Raw genomic sequence first — 21,897 nt, 5'->3', positions numbered from 1 at the left:
AGATTTTATTTATTTATTCATGAGAGACAGAGGGAGAGAGAGAGGGAGAAGGAGAGAGAGAGAGAGAGAGAGAGAGAGAGAAAAGCAGAGGGAGAAGCAGGCTCCCAAGGAGCAGAGAGCCCGATGCGGGACTCGATCCCAGGACTCCGGGATCATGACCTGAGCCGAAGGCAGACGCTTAACCATCTGAGCCACCCAGGTGCCCTGCCTCCATAGTTTTAAACAGCCATTGAAGAAGAAAAAAATAAAAGATTAATCGTGTATTTTCAACACCTCTAATCCAACCCCACACCCTATCAGATATGCCATGTCTTCATGATCGTCTCCTTTCTCAACTCATCAAAATTAATTTTCAGGAAGAAATCAAAGAAATCAAAACTCATTCACATTTAAAATTGTCAAAACTGGGGCATCTGGGTGGCTCAGTTGGTTAAGTATCTGCCTTTGGCTCAGGTCAGGGTCCTGGGATTGAGCCCCGTGTAAGGCTCCCTGCTCAGTGGGGAGTCGGCTTATCCCTCCCCCTCTCGCACTGCTCCTTCCCCCCCTCATGCTCACTCCCTCAAATAAAAAACCTTTAAGAAAAAAAAAAGATTGTCAGAACTAATGAGAACTCAATTTCATTTCTTACAAATCAAGTGACCTGTCTCTAAACTTTGAAATATCAGGCATCAGCAAAAAGTAAAGAATTAAGAGAGATGATCAGAATGTTGCTAAAGCCACACACCCTAGAAGGGCTGAACCCAATTACTTCTTTGCTATTATGGTAAAGCAAAGAACCGTGCCTGTCCTTCCTTTCTTCACATGGTAGAAGATGTGACTAGATTTCCCAGCTTCCTTTGAGGAAAGGGGCAATGGGGCAGGAATATGTTTTCCCCTCGGCTAGAAGATGGATGTGATGCTGGGAGCTGAGAATCAAGCCATGATACCAGCCCAGGCCTGCCTCTGAGACCTCATGTGAAAAAATAAACTCTCTATTGTTGAAGTCTCTGTGAGAACAGCCCAAACTGTATCCTAATTGATAGCACTTTTCCTGAAAGTTACATCAAATGTCACATTTTACCACCATGTCAAAATTCCTAAGTTCTAAATATTTAAGGAAGTAAAATTCTGGTTGAAAGCATTAAGTCATTTAACTAAGAAATCCGTAAAAAGCAGTACCAAGATTATAGTATTGCTTTTCTTGGACACCATCTTTCTTATCTGATGTTCAAAAAAATTGCTGGCTCTGGGGCGCCTGGGTGGCTCAGTCGTTAAGCGTCTGCCTTCGGCTCAGGTCATGATCCCAGGTCTTGGGATGGAGCCCCCATCGGGCTCTTCGCTCAGCGGGAAGCCTGCTTCTCCCTCTCCCACTCCCCCTGCTTGTGTTTCCTCTCCCGCTGTTTCTCTCTGTCAAATAAATAAATAAAATCTTAAAAAAAAAAAAAATTGCTGGCTCTGCTTACATGAAAGCAGCACAATATGGTAAAACATCAAAGTACCTAAAAACAACAGTTCAATGTTTTTTGTTTTTTTTTTCTTTTTTGGTAAGCATGATTATGAAGGTGAAGACAGCGAAAATTTCTATTACAAAGAATCACCAAGACTGCTAAAAGTTAAACATTTTAGACTTTTCCACTTTAAAGGTACAGAGTGGCAATATTAACAAAATACAAGAATTTCTTTCTTGGGGCACCTGGGTGGCTCAGTCAGTTAAGAATCCAACTCTTGATTTCAGCCAGGTCATGATCTCAGGGTTATGAGATGAGCCCCACATTGGGCTCTGCCCTGGGTATGGAGCCTGCTTAAGATTCTCTCTCTCCTGGGGGGCACCTGGGTGGCTCAGTCGTTAAGCGTCTGCCTTCGGCTCGGGTCATGATCCCAGGGTCCTGGGATCGAGCCCCACATCAGGCTCCCTGCTCAGGCGGGAGCCTGCTTCTCCTCTCCCACTCCCCCTGCTTGTGTTCCCTCTCTCGCTATGTCTCTCTCTGTCAAATGGATAAATAAAAACTTTAAAAAAAAAAAAAAAAGATTCTCTCTCTCCTGGGACACCTGGGTGGCTCAGTCGGTTAAGCGTCTGCCTTCGGCTCGGGTCATGATCCCAGGGTCCTGGGACTGAGCCCCGCATCAGGCTCCCTGCTTAGCAGGGAGTCAGCTTCTCCCTCTGCCCCTTCCCCTGCTTGTGCTCTCTCCCTCAATCGCTCTCTCAAAATAAAATAAAATCTTAAAAATAAATAAATAAACTACCATTTCCCAAATCCCACCCCTACCCAATGAAGTAAGAATCAAAATGGTTTCAAAAGCTCTCCAGGAGAATGTTCAGGACAGGCTCTGAAGGTCAGAAAATGTAGATTCAAATCCCAGTTTTGCCATTTAATACCCACGACTTTGGGCAAGTTACTTAACCTTCCTAAACTTCATTCATGCATAATGTCCACTCCATACCAAGTGCAGTGCCAGGTGTTGAATAAGAGTGATTATGATACTGATTGGAAACTGTCCTCTAGGAGCTTATAGTGGAAGATACAGAAACTAAAGGAAGCCACAAACAAGCAAATAAATTTAATCCTTAGGGCTACAAGGGTACACAGGAAGGAAATCCAGTCTAAATTCCAAGATCAGCAAAATCTCTAAAAAGATGATAGTAAGGGGGCGCCTGGGTGGCTCAGCCAGTTATGCGTCTGACTGTAGCGCAGGTCATGATCTCAGGGTCCTGGGATTAAGCCCTGGGTAGGTCTCCCTGCTCGGCTGGGAGTCTGCTTCTCCCTCTGCCCCTCCCCACACTCGTTCTCTCTCTCAAATAAATAAATAAAATCTTAAAAAAAAAAAAAAGATGGTAGTAAGGCTAAGTCCTGCAGGACAAGTAACAGTAGCCAGATGAGGCCACTAAAGGAAGACCGTTTTATTTTTTTTAAAGATTTTATTTTGGGGGGACGTTTGGGTGGCTCAGTCTGTTAAGCATCTGCCTTCGGCTCAGGTAATGATCCCAGGGCCCTGGGATCGAGCTCCGCATCGGGCTCCTCGCTCAGTGGGGAGCCTGCTTCTCCCTCTGCCTGCCACTCCTCCTGCTTGTGCTCTCTTGCTCTCTCTCTGACAAATAAATAAAAATCTTAAAAAAAAATAAACAAATGAGGGCACCTGAGTGGCTCAGCTGGTTAAGCGACTGCCTTCGGCTCAGGTCATGATCCTGGAGTCCCAGGATTGAGGCCCGCATCGGACTCCCTGCTCGGCGGGGAGTCTGCTTCTCCCTCGGACCCTCCCCCATCTCATGCTCTCTCTCTATCTCATTCTCTCTCTCAAATAAATAAATAAAATCTTAAAAAAAATGAAAGTATTTTAAGAAAAAAGAAAAAGAAGAAGATAGCAGGAGAGGAAGAATGAAGGGGAGTAAGTCAGAGGGGGAGACGAACCAGGAGAGATGATGGACTCTGAAAAACAAACTGAGGTTTCTAGAGGGGAGGAGGGTGGGGGGATGGGTTGGCCTGGTGATGGGTATTAAGGAGGGCACATTCTGCATGGAGCACTGGGTGTTATGAACAAACAATGAATCATGGAACACTACACCAAAACAAATGATGTAATATATGGTGATTAACATAACAATAAAATTTTTAAAAAATGAAAGCCTTTTTTTTTTAAGTAATCTCTACACCCAACGTGGGGCTCAAACTCACAACCCCAAGATCAAGAGTCATACTCTCCACCAACCAAGCTAGCCAGGCACCCCAAGAAGACTGTTTTTAATGGCGGAGGAAGTATGTAGACACAAGAGGCCTGGATAAAAGAAAATTCAGCTTATTCAGGAGATACAAGTAGTTCAAGAGAACTGGAACATAAAGTAAGAATGAGGGAGGGAGAAGAGATGAGATTAGATCAACAGGGACCCCAGCTTTTACACCAGCAAAACAGGAATATTATCTATTCTCTTCAGTTACCTCAAAGATCATCTTATATATATAGCAATGCTTGCTTCAGCAGCACATATACTAAAATTGGAATGATACAGAGATTAGCATGGCCCCTGCACAAGGATGACATGCAAATTCATGAAGTGTTCCATATTTTTTATATATAAAGCACAGTGCCTTGAATAGAAGTACTGAAGTGAAAAATCCCCTCTTTAGCTTCAACACGCGAAGAAAAAAAAGCTTGCCTTTTATAACATCACTAGCCAGCCACTCAACAACATGTTCTCTTCACGTCATCTCATCAGAGCACAGAATTTAATAGCAAGCTCTTTGCAGCTGTTCATCTCTCCTGGGTGCATCTTACCCACTGTGCATTACTGAAGAGTCAACTCAGGTCTCAAGAGTACCAACTTGGGATTTCCTTCAAATGTTCAGACACCTGAGGTGCCACCAAACTAGGCTGTAGACAACAAAGGTTTTAATGTCCTGTTTTAAATTAAATGAACTGCAGCTGTGAAAAAATTCTGAACCAGGACCAGACTACTTCAAATCTAACCCTGGCTCTGACACTAGTCAGATAATTTACTTTGGGTGAGAGACAACCGTCTGTGTAGAACAATATAGAACAGTCCCTAATAACCCAATACAGCAGGACTACTTTTTAACTGTCACTGCCTCCCTCCCCAATCTTAAGGCATGGATGAGGTAAGAACAGAACCTTCAAAGGTAGTAACATGCCCATCCTTCAGGGAGATCCCAAAGGTCAGCTGTAGCTACCAGCAAAGATGTGTACAGACAACATCGCGTGGCCAGCTGATAAAGCTACATAGATTCTGTAAGATGTCCTTTGGCACAAAAATACCTTGATTCTTTAAAATATTATTTTGAAAAAAAATATTTGGGCCCTTTAATAATATGTTCTTATAAATCCTGAAAGCAAGTCTAAGAATTAATTTATTTCTCAGTTTCCAATCTGGATATTAATAACTTCCAATTTAAAATGAGAGGACTCACCCAGAGTAAAATCACCAATACAGGTTTAGAATGGAAAACGGTTAAGATGCTACTTTTACTGATGATATTTCCTGTCAAAATGTTTATCAAACTTGGGGCGCCTGGGTGGCACAGTCAGTTAAGCATCCACTCTTGATTTCAGCTCAGGTCCTGATTTCAGGGTCCTGGGATCAAGCCCTGCATCAGGCTCTGGGCTCAGTGTGGAGTCTACCTGAGATTCTCTTCTCCCTCTGCTTCCACCCCCCACCCCCCGCCAACACGCACGCACTCTCTCTAAAATAAATAAATACAATCTTTAAAAAAAAAGTTTATCGGGACGTCTGGGTGGCTCAGTGGTTAAGCGTCTATCTTCGGCTCAGGTCATGATCTCAGGGTCCTGGGATTGAGTCCCACATAGGGCTCTCTGCTCAGTGAGGAATCTGCTTTTCCCTCTCCGTTCTCCCTCTGTCCCTTCCCCTGCTCATGCTCCCTCTCTCAAATAAATAGAATCTTTAAAAAAATGTTTATCAAACTTCAGTATTCAGCTTTATGTTTTAATAAGCCTCAATTTTATTTTTTTTAAAGATTTTATTTATTTATTCATGAGAGACAGAGGGAGAGGGAGAGAGAGAGAGAGAGAGGGAAGGAGAGGGAGAAGCAGGCTCCCAAGGAGCAGGGAGCCCGATGCAGGACTCGATTCCAGGACCCTGGGATCATGACCTGAGCCGAAGGCAGACGCTTAACCATCTGAGCCACCCAGGCGCCTCAATAAGCCTCAATTTTAAAAGGCTACTTCTGTACTATGTGAGTTGAATGTTGGCTAATCTTATTAGGTAATCATTTCACAATATATGCACATAAAAAATCATTATGCTGTACACCTTAAATACATTATATATCAGTCATATCTCAATAAAACTGGAAAAATAGGGGTGCCTAGGTGGCTCAGTCATTAAGCGTTTGCCTTCGGCTCAGATCATGATCCCAGTGGGACTGAGCCCTACATCGGGCTCCCTGCTCCGTGGGAAGCCTGCTTCTCCCTCTCCCACTCCCCTTGCTTGTGTTCCCTCTCTCGCTGTGTTTCACTGTCAAATGAATAAATAAAATCCTAAAAAAAAAAAAAACTGGAAAAAATACTAATATAATCATCACAGGAAATGTGCTACCTTAAAATATGCAGCATTAAGTATTTTGGGGCTTAATATGAAATTTACCACCTTCCAAATGGCATCACAACTTTCTACCTGGAATCACACAAAGTAATAAAAACTGAAAACAAACAAGTTCCTTGGTTAAATACTAAACAAGATGGCTTCTTTTATACTATATCTGCCTCAATGAAAGTATACTTCCATGCCAAAAAATCTAACAATCTCAGTAACTCAACTTCACAGTAATACAGAAAATGTAGTTAGTTGATCACTGTCTTTTAAATTAGAACATATGTGCTTTTGGAAAGAGGTAACTTTTGAAAGCTTAGTATGTACCAGTCAATGCTAAAGAGATTTATGTACATTATCTCATTTAGTCCTATGAGGTAGGTGCTATTGTTAGCATACTTATTTTACAGAGGGAAGTGGAGTTTAGATTGTGTACCTTACTCTGCTTATAAATGATAAATCTATTCATTGAATTCAGAGCTCAAGAAAGATCCTTAACTTCACACCTGTTTGAAACAACTGTCTCTAGTTACAATAGATCTTAACTAACTAAAAATCCCCAGAAAACTAAGGTTACATTATAGTACAAACTTCATAAACAGTGACTGAATGTCTCCTTTAAACTTCTCTTTAATATGCAAAAATAATTCTAGACCCTGAGCTTTCCTAAACCTTTTATCATTTATGGTACTCCCTCTGCTGCACCTACCCATTAGAACAATTTTTAAAAACATTAACACTGTACCAATTATTTTCAAAAGCCCAGAGATACTAATCAAGTGATCCTAATAGTCTTAAACACTACCCCCAAACCAAAAGATAAGTGGAGATTGGGAAACTTGCATTCTAAAGTGCCACTATCTAGATAAAATTACTCTCTGAATTAGAGTAATTTCAATCAGATTCTATAAAAATTGAACATTTTTCTCAAGATTAGATTTAGAAAGTAACTATAAGATAGTTTAAGGGCCCAAACTCCACATGACATTTCAACAGCCAAAGGCTGGCAACAGGGGCTAGGAAGAGAGGCAACAGTTTAGAAAGTAGTAATAACTAAAATTACAAAATGACTTACCTATTCATCTTGCTGGCCATTTTACCTTAACACAAGATTGTCATTACACTCAAAAATCATATGCTACTTAAATAAGACCTATTGTCCTACTATATGGTGTCCTGAGTTTTTAAGTTAACACATTACATATTAAGAAAAACCCCAATGGCATTTCACGACCATTAGAAACTCAGTTACACTTTTTTAGGATACCTGCACTTATGACTATAAACATCATTAACCCACAAAAAAACTGGTTTATATAACACAAACCAATGCAGCTACATACTCTGTTAATTCCATAACTTATTAACCACTCTTAAAAAGGATTATTCTTAAAAATGTAAATGATCATACCATAAACACTATTTTTAAAGTGTCACATCAGCTATGCAGTAATAAAGTATCAGATTTTTTTTTAAATTTTTTTATGGTTATGTTAGATGTATTTTTAAAAATAATTAAATTATACTAGAATGCATTTCATACAATGCACTCAGCAAGATAAACACAAAGTTATTACATGGAGGAAGTGGAAGCAGGAGATTTTGCTTCAGTTGTATGACAGGAAGTACTAGCTATGGAAGTTTAGAAACAGGAATACCAAGTTCTGTTTTAGCACAAGAAATAAAGGAAAACATGGTGGTGAATTAGGGTAAAAGAGGAAGTTCATTTTAGTGAAAAATCTGCCATATATTTTAAAATCATTCCAAAAGTTAAAAAAAAAAAAAAAAGCCTTACTTTTTTACCAGGCTTATGTGGTAAAGTACTTCTGTAAGTATGCTGGAGCCTGGATTTTGCAACTTCACTACAACAAAACTGCTTATGGCTCACATTTTACACATCCATAGGGATACTAGGATGACTTGGAACATAAACTTTAGTTTCACATCTTAACATCTGATAATTAAAAATCTTTTAGCAATACATGATAAATTTTTTAAATGCATAAATTTCACAATTGGAATATACTTAACACTACTGAACTGTACACTTAAAAATATAGTTGATGGTAGGGGCGCCTGGGTGGCTCAGTTGGTTGAGCGACTGCTCAGGTCATGATCCTGGAGTCCCAAGATCGAGTCCCCCGCATCTCCCCCCTGCCCCCCATCGGTCTCCCTGCTCAGCAGGGAGCCTGCTTCTCCCTCTGACCCTCCCCCACCATGTGCTCTCGCTCTCTCATTCTCTCAAATAATAAGTCTTAAAAAAAAATGGTTGATGGTAAATTATAGGTTTTTTTTAACCATACACACAAAAGATGCACAAGTTAATGAGAAATTACTCCATTTAAAAATTAATACTAACTTCTTACGTAAATTTCAATTACTGTAAAATGAAATTATTACACTTAATTTTTAGTAAAATTTGTTGTCGTTTTTAACAGCTAGATTCGTTTCATGTGATTAATTTTTAAAGATACTTCCATACATGAGAAAGTTCTTTAATCCTGAACTACAGCGAAAGTGAAGCACTATTTTCAATTAGCATCCTTCAAATCATCTGAATTACTTATTGCTATCAAATACTAGTTACGAAATTATAAGTGTGTTTCTACTTTTCTACTTCAGCTAATTCATTGTTAAGTGCAAATTTCGAAATTAAGAGAGCAAGATCCCTAAATGAACAGGCTTTCTTAAAGCAGCTGTAGTTTTGGATTGTGAGGCAGACAACACTCGCCACACCTCAGGCTTTAGCACGATGGTGGCCCAGAATGCTAAGGTCAATCACTGTTCTCGCCAGGCTCAGCCCTACCAAATTCGTCAGGCTTTTATGAACACCCACTAGATTCTGTTCCGAAAAATGTACAACCTAGGTCAGTTTGGTAGCTCGGGAAGGGCCTGGACCAACCATCCAGCTTGGCTCGGCCACCTCTGGGAAAAGTCTCCAGTTCAAGAAAACTGGGAAAACTTCAACTTTGCGCAAACCCCCTTCCTCAGTCACATCTAGCTCCCCTCCCAATGAAGCACTGTGTTCTCGAAAGATCTACACCTCTCCAACTCAAATGTCATTCCCAAATCAGCTGCTTGAGGGGCAAGCGGCGCTCAAAGCACGCCCTCTTCTTCGAACACCTTCTCCAAGTACCAGTGCTGGGCTCAGCTCACTCTACAGCCCCCTTCGAAGCCCTATAGGAAGAAGGGCCCTGGCCCAAGACCCCGCCCGTGGACAAGGCTGCCCGACCGAGTCAGCCCGGGGCTTCCGACCCGAGAGGCTGTAGCCGCCGGAGGGGATCAACTCGTGGGTCGGCTGGGGGAGACCACAGACGGCGGGAGGGGTCTCTCTGAAGGGGAAAAAGACGGCCTCACCTTGACCCTGATTTCGTAGGTGGTGAAACGGCCCCGGCCAACCCCCACCGTCTGCGGGTTGCTCACATCGATCTCGAGGAAGTTGCTGGGCGGCCCGTAGGCATCATTCAGGTTCTGCGGCTTGGTGATCAGCCGCCGGGTGTCCGCCACGGTCTCCGCCATTTCTTTACTGCAGCCGCCGCCGCCGCGGACTCCCTCCGCCCCCTCCGCGTTCCACCGACGCCGCCGCTGCTGCCCGCCGCGGGGACACCGGGCTCGCGCACAGCGGTCGAGGCGAACGAGCACGCAGGACGGGCGTTCTCCCCCACGCGAAGCTCCTCCCTGCGTCTCTCCAGCTTCCGCCTCTTGTGCTTAGGGGAGAAGCAGCTGACTCGCCGGGACGCCGCGCCCTGGGCCTGGAAGGCCCAGCTGAGGCCGCAGAGGGGCTGCGGGTTAGGCGGCGGAGGAGCAGCGGCAGTCACGGGACTTGTAGTAGTGAACAGGTTCCGGCCAGACTACAGCGCCCACAATGCACCGGGCGAGCGCATCGCCGCCTGGCTGAGACTAAAGTGCTGCGGGACCTAGGGGTCTGGGGGTGGGCGCTTCCTGTCCTTCTGCCGCCGCCTTGGTCTGGAGTGGTGGGAGGAAGCACGGAAATGGTTTTCGTGGCCTTGGGGGCTGCGGGAACAAAAGTTAAACGGCGAGATTTGCGAGATTTGCCTGCAATCGAAAAAAAACTCCCGCTAACTCTACGTCAACCTACCAAATGTCTCACCGTGAACCACTGAAAATACCTTTCTAGGTAACCATTAAGGTGCCTCACATGATGAGTTTGACATCAACGTGACAGTTTGACCATTCGCGTGTCTGGATTGATAAATGGAAGGAGATAAAGTAGGAGAGTGGAATACAGACAAAGACCTTGCCAAATCACAGCACTAAGGTCAAATCGTTTGGAGACTGTTGGGCTCACTAAAACAAAATAACGTAGTAAGTGGGCTGAAACCTGCCTTTAATGACCTATGTTTGGGGAACCTGCAACTTTCTTCTCTCATTTCCCACAGAGTTCCAGTAAGTTAAAAAAAAAAAAGTGGTAAACGTATTTCTACAGCATTTGAAATGAAACTCAAGCCTTTATAAAAAATGAAAAAAATAAAACAAGTAGATGGTAGTTCATCGGTAGCAAATGCAGATTTCGAACTTTGAGGTAGAAGGATAAATGTCTAGCCCTGCCTAGAGAGTTATCTCTGTTTATATCATAGTTCTGCAACTATATCTGCATTTTTTTTAAAGTATGTTGAGTTTCAGAAATCTCATTCACTTTAAATAATCTGACCCTTAAGATGAAAAATTGCCCAGATCATTAGCAACCATTCCTAATAACACTAAGAACAACTGGAGTAAAGAAATTACTTAAATATGATATAGACTATTTTCCAGAAAATTAATATTCATTAATTCAACAAATATTTATTGAAGGTTTAGTAGGTGTTTTTCAACTGTTGTACTAGAGAGTTAAGGGTAAATAAGACATGGAAATTCTCTGAATTCATCAGGTCTGCTATAGAGTCTATCTTGGGGAGACATAATAAGTCAATAAATAATATGATTGGTGCTATAAAGAAAATAAAGCTGGGATAATGTGATAGAGAATGAGACAAGCTCATTAGACAGGGTGGTCAAAGAAGCCCTCTCTGAGTATCTCTTTCAAAAGAGTAAGGGTAATGTCAGAATAAGTCTGTTTAGACAGCACTTCCTGCTGGGCCTGCGGCTGTTGCCAGAGACCAAATGGGAACTTGGCTGGTATGATTACAGCAGTGAGCTCAAGAATTGAATATAGATTGTAGGGGAGGAAAAAAATTTCCTTCTATCTTTCAAGATCATCCAGCTGGTTTAAGAATCAAATTGATATGAGACAGATTAACAGGAGAAAAAAACCAAAGTTTAATTACATGCTCATGGAGGCCCAAAAATGAAATTGAGATCCAAAGAAATGACCAAGGCAGGCAATTTTTATACTTTTTAGACAATGAGACAATAAATCTGTGAGGAATTAATAGGACACAGAAAACAGAAGTTTGGGAGCTTTGATTAGTAAATCTGAGAAGAATTTGGGCTGGGATAATAGAGTAGTAAAAATTAACAAGGTTTTTTTCTATAACTTTCTAGACTTTAAAAAGTCCCGATCTCTCGTGATAAGGATTTTTTTTTTTTTTTTTTTTTACTTCTTAGTGCAGGAAGGATACCTTCCATGTGGGAGATTTATTTCCTGCTTTCAGAGGGGAGAGAGGAGGGTCTGAGTGTGCTTGCACCAATTGTTTTCCAAGTAACTTTTACTTAAAATAATATGCCAAAGTGACACTTTTTGGGAGAGCCTGCCTTTGGCCCCTATGAGATGACACTTTGAATTAAAATATATGTGAGCTAAGAGACCAGGAACCACTGTATTGTGCTATCAGCTGTGACTCTTGAACAAAGCCCTCATGGGATATTCTTATAGGAAGCTTCTGTCTCATTCCTTGGAGGCCATGCAGAGCAGCTTTGGGTGGCAGCAACAATTGCCTGTGGTGGGAAGCAGCTACAGAGGATTCAGCACAGCAACATAGCAGCCAGACAGCTAAGAAGAGCTTCCTGGTATAAACGTTGGGAAGAACATTATTTTCCAGAATATATGATTGTAGTCCTAGAAAAATCCCCAAAGAGTAAGCTACTAGAATTAACATGAGAATGTAGTGGCTGAACAAAAGTACAGACCCTATTTATAGTTTTTCTCTGTCCCAGCAGAGAAATGGAGTCAGAATGGAGACTATATCTATTTTTAATTATTGGAATTAGAAGAGGAATATTCATGATGTGTTGGTGTGGATCACAGAAAAATCTGTCCAGTATGATGTCATTTGGGTAAACAAACAGAACAAAAATGATATATAAAGATATATACATCTATATTGCAGATTTTTATATGTGCGTGGGAAAAAGTACGGAAAGATATATAACCAGGCTGTCAACACTGGTAACTCAAGAGAGAGGGGCAATTGCAGTTGTGAAAGGAATGGGAAGACATCACCATGTTCTAGGGATAGACTAAGATGTTAGAAAACTATTACCAACTTTATGTTTTCCTAAACGGCCTAATTCTAGAAAAATAATTTGTTAGTATACCTGTATTACTATGGAACCATGAGAGAGAGATGAGAGTTGTGTCCCTTAAGTAGTATACTACAACATACACACACACACACACACACACACACACACACACATACTTTTGTATCTTGTTTCACTTAACAATGTATCTTGAAGATAGTTCCATATTTGTACTGCAGCAAAGTATTCCATGACATGATGTGCCATAATTTAACTTGTCCCCCTATTAACAAGTGTATATGGGATCCCAACTTTTCACTATTATAGTGTTGCAATGAATAGCCTGAATATGCTATCATCACACACACACGCAGGATTATATTTGTAGGATAAATTTCTGTAAATGGAATTACTAGGTCAAAGGATATATATATTTATGAAAGGTATTGCAAAACATCTTCTGTACAGGTTTAACCAGTTTACACCCTGTTCAGCAATGTATGAAAGTGTCTGTCCATAGCTTCACCAACATGAAGTGGTATCAAACTTTTTAATCTTCACTAATCTAAATGGTATCTTTATTTGCATGTTCCTTATTCAACTGACCACAGTTGACCATCTTTTCATATGTTTACAAGCCATTCATATTTCCCTTTTTTTGGTGATATATTTATTTGTTCAAATTCTTTGCCCATTTTTCTTTTGACTTGCTCTTTTTCTTGATATGTTGGAGTTTATTAAATATTAAAAGGTAACCATTTTGTGTGATATAAATTGCAAATATTTCCCCCAGTTTAACTTTTGACTCTGCCAATGATGGTTTTTACCATGAATTTTGTAATTTAATTTTTTTTTAAAGATTTTATTTATTTGACAGAGAGAGACACAGCGAGAGAGGGAACACAAGCAGGGGGAGTGGGAGAGGGAGAAGCAGGCTTCCCACTGAGCAGGGAGCCCGATGCCGAGCTTGATCCCAGGACCCTGGGATCATGACCTGAGCCGAAGGCAGATGCTTAACAACTGAGCCACCCAGGTGCCCCTGTAATTTAATTTATGTAGTTGAATTTATCAGTCTTTTTTCTTTTATGGCTTGTGAGTTTTGAAGCATGCTTAGAAAGCCTTCCTCCTCTTATAAAAGAATGCATTTTTTTCTAGACTATAGGTTTTTAATTTTTTTAATTTATTTTTTAGAGATTATTTATTTATTTATTTATTTGAAAGAGAGAGAGAACGAGCGGGGGGCAGAGGGAGAGAGAGAGAGAGAGAGAGAGAGAGGGAAGCAGACTCCCAGCTGAGCAGGAAGCCCAATGCAAGACTCTATCCCAGGACCTGGACATCATGACCTGAGCTGAAAGCAGAGGCTTACCGGACTGAGCCACCCAGGCACCCCTATTTATAGTTTTTTTTTTTTAAATATTTGCTCCATCTAGAATTTCTTTTGGCATAAGAGAAATATGGATCTAAATCCCCCACCCCATTTGACTACCTAGGTGTTGCAACACCATTTATTAAACAATCTATTTTATTATTATTTTTTTAAGATATTTATTTATTTGACAGAGAGAAAGACAGTGAGAGAGGGAACACAAGCAGGGGGAATGGGAGAGGGAGAAGCTGGCTCCCCGCAGAGCAGGGAGCCCCATGTGGGGCTCTATCCCAGGACTTATGACCTGAGCCGAAGGCAGACACTTAATGACTGAGCCACCCAGGGGCCCCTAAACAACCTATTTTTTAAAAAATCTATTCTTGGGCGCCTGGGTGGCTCAGTTGGTTGGGCGACTGCCTTCGGCTCAGGCCATGATCCTGGAGTCCCGGGATCGAGTCCCGCATCGGGCTCCCTGCGCAGCGGGGAGTCTGCTTCTCCCTCTGACCCTCTCCCCTCTCGTGCTCTCTCTCTATCTCATTCTCTCTCTCTCAAATAAATAAATAAATAAAATCTTTAAAAAAAAATAAAAATAAAAAATCTATTCTTGGGCGCCTGGGTGGCTTAGATGGTTGAGCGTCTGCCTTCTGCTTGGGTCATGATCCCAGGGTCCTGGAATCAAGTCCCACATCACTCCCTGCTCCTTGGGAGCCTGCTTCTCCCTCTGCCTCTCTCTCTCTCCCTCTGTCTCTCATGAATAAATAAATAAAATCTTTAAAAAAATAAAAATCTATTCTTTACTCAGTGATCCGAGATGGTTGTATTATACTTGAAGTCACATGAGAATTGTATTTCTCTTTCAATCCTGTATCTGTGACTGTACCTGGTATAATAAAAAATACATAATTTTTGTCCCTGGGTCCCAGCAGAGTTCCTAAAACCTTTGGAATTTTCTGAGTGGTAGGAGTGTCTTTTGTTATTCCCAAGGGGCCCCTTTTGACTACACCTGAGTTTATGCTAATGAGGTGAATCTGGGCTGGGCCCCTAGGTAGCTTCCGGTTGGGAGCCCGTCACCAGAAAGGCCAAATACTTGAGGAGAGGGTGGGAAATTTCAGCGTCCTGGAAGGTGGCAGTCAGGAGAAAATATAAAAGTTCCACACACCCCTTCCCCAGACCTTGCCTATGCATCTCTTCCATTTGGCTGTTTTTGAACCAAATGGAAGAGATAAACCAGCAAACATAAGTAAAATATTTTTCTGATATCTGTGAGTCAAATTATCAAAACTGAGGGGGAGATTATGAGAACCCCTGCCCAAATCTGTAGTTGGCTGAGCAGAGGTGGATAGCTTTGGCACCCCATTTGCAGCTTTGGGGACAGTCTTGTGGGACTGAGTCCTTAACCTGTAGGGTCTGTGCCAACTTCAGGTAACTGGTGTCAGGATTGATTTGAAGTGTTGGACACCCAAGTAGGTGTTGGGGAATCAGAGGCTTTGGAGATGGTATTAATCTGTTCTAGTAGCACATCACACAGTCCCTCTCTTCTCAAAGGTTAACTGCTCTACTTCCACAGTCAGGGAGATCAGCATGGGGTTTCTTCTTAGACAGTCTCAGTGTTTGGAATCTCTGGGAGGCTTATACTTTAGCTGAATACAACTTCACACTGATTTTCTTTGTATATTTGTTTACAGTTTTATTTAAAGAGGCTACTGCTGGAGCTAGTCACGCCCAGGTTGCATACCCCACTCAGCAGAGAAAACCTGCTGGTAAGATGACTCTCACTCTCAGCTGGCAGGTTAGTAACCACCTGTTGTGTTTTAGGCATGCCCTTTGAGGGGTCTTTATCCCCACCCTGAGATCCTCTACAAAACATCTCCTCCAAAACACAAATAATTCTGCATTTTGTTATGTTTTGTGTGTGATTTAGTGCCACTTCTGTATTGGTAAATCAGGCAGTGCCCAGCTGGTTGTATTAACATCAAAACCACTCTTGCTTTTTCCAAGTTCTTCTCCACTAATTATTTCTTTTTTCCTGTATCTTCTCCTTACCCTTTGTGGTAGCCATGAGAATGTGCCTCTCAGATCTCCAGCCTCAGGAAACATAATTAACCTATGACCTCAGCTGCTGTGCTATGAAATTTATTACTGCATTTGCTCCAAGGCCTTATTTCCCACAGGCTGCTCCCAGCCAATGGCTGAGAATCGCTCAGACCGCAGGGATATAAGGCCCATTCCTGGGGGAGGAAAGACTCTTCTGATAGATAACATTGAATTCACTGTCTAGAAGTCAAAAGCAGCCATGACAAGGAGAAATTCCTGTTTCCAGTTGAGTGGTTGATTTCCAGGGTGGGGGAGTGGGAGGCAGGCACAGGATTCCTTTTGAGACAGAAGAGCCCCTGACATGCAGAGTGACTTATTTCAAACATGTAAGGACAGGCAAGATTGGTATATACCTGGATCAGGGCAAAAATAAGTCCTCAGCGGTGGGAGCACTGGAAACCAGGCATTTGCATTCCTTCTCTCAAGGAAATGGATTACCAGCTTTCTGAGTAAAGAACCACCAATGTTATCTTGAGCAGTGTTTCTCAAATATTATTGTGCATACAACAATCTACAAAAATGCAGATTCTGATCCAGGAGTTCCAGGATAAAGCTGAGATTTCGTATTTCTAACAAGGTCCAGGGAATGCCAATACTGCTGGTCTCCAGACCACAATGAGTAGCGAGGATCTAGAGAATCTCAGAAATGTGAGATACATTGATTAATTGGTGGGGTGAGGAGAGAGTCCCATTCCAGAACCAGTGGCATCATATGGTCTCTTTAGCTGGACAGATATGTCCCTCTCAGGACTTTTAGGCCCTTCTGGCCATCCATGTGACAACTATGTACTGAGCACCTACAGTAAACCAATGTGCTTGGTGCTAGGGGAAGGGAGAGTATGGAAAAGAGGGAAGGTGGTAAACAAGATACAGTTTTTACTTCCAGGATCTTTCAGACTGGTCATGGAGACATAAAAATGAATAAGCCACATCAGTAGAGTGGGATAAGAGCCACTTAGCCCAGTCTTGAGGGTAGTATGGGGAGAATTCCAGAAGAAAGCAGCAACAAAACTAAGACATAGAGTTGGTGTTTGAGAGGCAAGATGCCTGTGATTGAGTGTGCATGTGTGTAGGAGGTGCATTCTGGAGATAGAGATAAACACATGCAGGGGCCCAGAGGAAAGAAAGAACATGACATAGCTAGGGAGCTACACATAGTTCAGTACTATTGGAATGAAAAGGGAATAGAAAGGACTAAGGCCAAGAGGGACAAGTCCATGAGGGGGCATTACAGTCTATGTTTATGGTTCTGGCTGTTATCTAAAGACCTTCTAAAGGAAACCACTGAATAAGAGTGATTTGATTTGATTTTTGGTTTAGAAAGATCACTCTGGTGGAATTAAGATGGTAAGCAGTGGGAATGTAGAAAAGTGAATAGTTTTGAAAAATATCTGCCCCCATTTCCCTGGTTTGACCCAAAGAAAGTACTTCACTAAGCAACTGAAGACTGCTGAGACCAAAAGTTTGTGAGATGTCAAGTCAAAGGAGGATGTCAGGATGCAAACAGCACCACAACTCCTATTGGGACATGGAGGGCCCGGCGAATCTCTGTGAATTGGTGCCAGTGTTCTCATGAAAGACCTTAGCCTCCAGGACATACATTCCCAGGCATACCAGGTTGGTTCCTAATCATATTTGTAAAGGAAGTAAACTCTTCTAACTATTCATTTGGAAACTTATCTGCGTAAGAGATGTATTTGTCCAGAACTTGTGGGTTGGGTTTGGTAGAAAGCTTGACCCAACCTGCTGGACCAGGGCTTGATCTACTAGGCTGTTTAATGCTCCCAAATCTATAAAGATCTCAACTTGGAGTGGGTGTATCACTACAACGTTTGCCGCTCATCGCATTACATACTCATGTAGGTACCCATGTGCTATTTCCATTCGTTGTCCTATCACTACAACGTTTGCCGCTCATCGCATTACATACTCATGTAGGTACCCATGTGCTATTTCCATTCGTTGTCCTATTTGCTAAATCCAACTCAACATATCTAAAATCAGTCCCATCCCATTTATCGTTAAGCAATATCTAATATTTATATCCTTTTTGCTGTAAATATTATCAATATTTTTCTAATCACTTGGACTTATAACTATGAACCATCTTTTTTCTCCTTTTTCATCCACCCTTTATTCTCCTGCCACATTTTAGTTTTGGTTAATGTTAGATGGCAGAGATCTCCCTAGTGCTTTGTTTTCCCTAATCTCTCCTATCCATTATTTACATATTACCATTCTGATATGTTTTTATATTATAAATACCTCTTGGCTAGAATTTTATATTTTATATAAATGTGTCTGACTTGTATTAAGACAATACTATGAGCAAATCAATTCTTTAATCAGGGCTTGGTAGAGGGGATGGGCAAATCCTTATAGCTGTGTAACCCTAGAAAAATTATTTGCCTGTCTGTGCCTCCATTTCTTCATATATAATAAGATTGGGAAAATAATAGTACCTACCTCATGAGGTGGTTATGAGCACTGAAAGAGTTAATATTTGTAAAGCATTTAGGACAGTGCTAGATACATGCTAAGCACTGAAATCTGTATAGGAGTCTATAAGGAAATAGGCTTATCTAGAAAGAAAGAACATGGATGGAAAATTATAGAATGATGCCCTGAACCATTGAGGATATTGAATGATTATTGTATCTAGATGAATCTAGTAGTGGAAAGCTTGATGATCCTCTTGACCAGAAACCTGAGCTTAAATCTATTAACAGAATGTTTCAAAGCCTTGATTTATTTACTGTTGTTTTAGATTCAAAACATTGGTTTTCACAGGCATTTCAGTGTAATGCAATGTCAATTAATTAGGTCCCAACTAAGACAGCTGTCACAGGAGGTTTACATTACCATAGCTTACATTTGAGAAAGTAAAAATTTTCAAAATATGGTTAGTTCTGAAGTATTTTTTTGATAAACCAGCTTGAATACTGCATTGTGGATAACAAGGTTAAATAAAGGTTCTAATAAGACAAACAACGACAATTTAAATAAATCAGATGTTTTTGCAGAAGATTACTCTGTGATTTTCTCCAATTATTCTTGACATTTCACCCATTCATATTGTGATCTGCTTTAATAGTGGGAAGAAAAAAAAAAACCTTGTCTCCTTGTTTATTCTTTGTTCTCAAGGAGATAAGCTGTTTATAAAGATACGTTATTTGTTATTTAAATCACTTTTACTGAAGTTGTTTATTTCCTTGTTTCAGTTTCTAAAAATATTGCAACAATTGTAATGCTTCTTAGAGATGTCTATTCAATTCAGAGATGATTTGTACTGAAATCTTTGCTAAATGGGCACAGGTGCTGATGTGTATAACATGCTAGAGTGAGTCAAAACTAATGCTAAAAAAAAAAGATAACGGGGATATACTTGTGTCAACTTTTGAAATTTGTGATTAAAAATATTTTAGACCTAAAGTCTCAGGTATTTGTAAAGGTTATCTCTATACTTGCGACTTCATAACTATTTAATAGTAATAATAATAAATTAGATAACACCAAAACTATAAGCAAAAAACTGCATAATTTAAATCCAGAAATCTATTTCTTAGAAAATGCCCTTTAATTGCTTTGTAGACTTTCAAGATCATAATTATTACATAAAAGTAATTACATTAGAATATAATTTACCTGGTAGTAAAATATCAAATTAAAGCTGAAAACAGTACTTGTAAACAGAATTGTATTTTAAAAAAATTGTTGAACAGCAGACGTGGAAAATTATATCTCCTCTTCTTCTCTCTTTGCTATGCATAAAATTACCTCCAGAAAAAATTTTGGTAATTTGATACCATAATGCTACATAGTAGTGTAGCATATAGCTCTGTATTACAAGTCTTGCATATCAATGTACAAACCCAAACTATGGCTTATCCTAAGTAATCAACAGGATTGATGTGTAAAATAAAGCCAAGTGGATTTGATATTTTAAGGGATAGTTGATTATTTGCAAGAACTAAAGCTTCAAAATCCAGCTGAGTTGATTTGGACTAAAAAATGAAGCCTGGTACCAGAAATTATAGTATGTATTCCTGCTGAGTAAGCCGTGGATACTGCAAACTTGGATCTGTGGATGCACATCTCTCCCTTTGAAGTTGATGAGAATTGCTTGGCCTAAGTGAGATACATGCTGGGAAAATTGGGTCCTTACAATTGGTGTGTATAGACATTAGAGGTCTCATGACATTTTCCTTATCTGTTCCCTTAGTTTTCCACACACAGTTTTGGTTTTGGCAGAAGACACTCAACTTTGGAATGAACACTTCTTGAATTAGATATGTCCCATGACTAAAAGGTATTCAGGTTTTATCATCTAGAGAGTCTAGATTAAGAAGGTCTCTGTTGGGGCGCCTGGGTGGCTCAGTTGGTTAAGCGACTGCCTTCAGCTCAGGTCATGATCCTGGAGTCCTGGGATCGAGTCCCGCATCTGGCTCCCTGTTGAGTGGGGGTCTGCTTCTCCCTCTGACCCTCTCCCCTCTCCCCTCTCATGCTCTCTCTCTATCTCATTCTCTCTCTCAAATAAATAAATAAAATCTTAAAAAAAAAAAAAAGAATGTCTCTGTTATTGGGGCACCTGGCTGACTCAGTTGGTTAAGCGCCTGACTCTTGATTTCGGCTCAGGTAGTGATCTCCGGGTTGTGAGATTGAGCCCCATGTTCAGGCTCCATGCTCAGTGCAGGGTCTGCATGTCCCTCTCCCTTTGCCCCTTCCCCTGCTCTCTTCATGTCTTTTTCAAATAAGTAAATAAAATCCTTAAAAAAAAAAAACAACTTCTCTGTTGTCAGTAAAGTTGGATAAATAAAACTCACCTTGATTTAAAACTTATCCAAGTAATCTCCCCAAGATGTCCAGTTGAAAACAAAACAAAACCCAGCTGATCCTTTTGAAGTCTAGGCCAAATCGTGGCCAATTTTGAGACTAATCACCTCGTGCAAGTACAAATACCGATTTAAACAAATGAGTTCATACAGTTTTATGATTGCATCTTTGAGTTTCAAATGCTGGTTGCATTTTCGGCCAACTTAAATTCCTCTGAATAAGCAGTCTATAGAACTGAAAAACATTCGGTCTATTTGATTGCCTGGATGCATTGCATCAACCAACTAACCGATCAACAAAACTAGATTGTTTTGACCATCACTAAGTGTCAATCAAATTTCTATGTAGCATGTTCCGATTTAAGGGCTATTTGAAGAACTATCACATTGAATAGACAAGGTATTAGTCCCTATTACTACTCAATTAACTTCAAAAAGGAGTAGTACCATGTCATTGTGGATAAGTCGTTTTTTTTTCCTCATTAAGTCTTCATATAAACTTCATTTATATGAAGTTTTGGGGGTTTTGTGTGTGTGTGTGTGTGTGTGTGTGTGTGTGTTTTTGTAATGATGAATACTGAGCATATATGCTTAGTATTAAATCTGAAACATCCTTGGAGTTGCCGTGGAAGTATTCAACTTCAAATTTCTTTTGTAAATTATTTTTGTAATTATTTTTATTAATATGATTTTTTTTTCTAATTACAAAAAGCACCAGAACACACTTAGGAAATAAAGGGGGTAGGGAGTTGGGGGATGGGATCAGTTTTCCAGTGTTTCCAAACTAATATGTATATAAAGGTTCATGAAAACAAATAAGGTATTTGGTAAATCACTCACAACCTGTTTTCTGGTTTTCTGAATCTAAATCATTTGACTGATACGAGAAAATGATAAGTTAGGTAGGAGCCAGAGCTTGATTTTCTAAAGGCTTATAATAAAGAAATTGTATTTAATTCTGTAGACAGTAAGAAGGCATTGCAAATTTAGAATCTGTGATGGGATGTGGTCAGATAGGTCATATTTTTGGAAACAAATCTTACAGCAGGCTGGAGTGGAGGAGAGAGATGTAGCCAGTTAGGAGGTGACTACATTTAGCCTTGGAAAGGCAGGAGGAAGACCCAGTGATAATGGATGGGTTTATG

General features: G+C 40.6%; 1 protein-coding gene and 1 non-coding gene across 3 annotated transcripts in view; one reads left to right on the top strand and one right to left on the bottom strand.

Moving 5' to 3' along the window:
* SNX3 (sorting nexin 3) overlaps positions 1-9,834 on the bottom strand; it is a 46,403-nt gene extending 36,569 nt beyond the window's left edge. The window contains exon 1 of one of the 2 annotated variants that reach the window (XM_028104178.2): positions 9,461-9,834. In XM_028104178.2, the coding sequence (XP_027959979.1) occupies positions 9,461-9,556 (96 nt within the window). In that variant the 5' untranslated portion in view covers positions 9,557-9,834. Of the gene's footprint in view, positions 1-9,394 lie in introns of both variants that reach the window. The other variant, XM_028104177.2, reaches the window with a different exon arrangement.
* LOC114210043 (U6 spliceosomal RNA) lies at positions 3,939-4,042 on the top strand. The gene has a single exon (XR_015768446.1). It is a non-coding gene; the product is annotated as a U6 spliceosomal RNA (small nuclear RNA).
* Positions 9,835-21,897: the final 12,063 nt, after the last annotated feature.

This window comes from Eumetopias jubatus, unplaced genomic scaffold (assembly GCF_037043125.1).
Source record: "Eumetopias jubatus isolate StellerSeaLion01/CBP00866 unplaced genomic scaffold, mEumJub1_p1.0 scaffold_6, whole genome shotgun sequence".
Classification (NCBI taxonomy): domain Eukaryota; kingdom Metazoa; phylum Chordata; class Mammalia; order Carnivora; family Otariidae; genus Eumetopias; species Eumetopias jubatus.
Note: the sequence above shows the minus strand (reverse complement) of the source record. Positions and strands in the feature narration are given on the sequence as shown.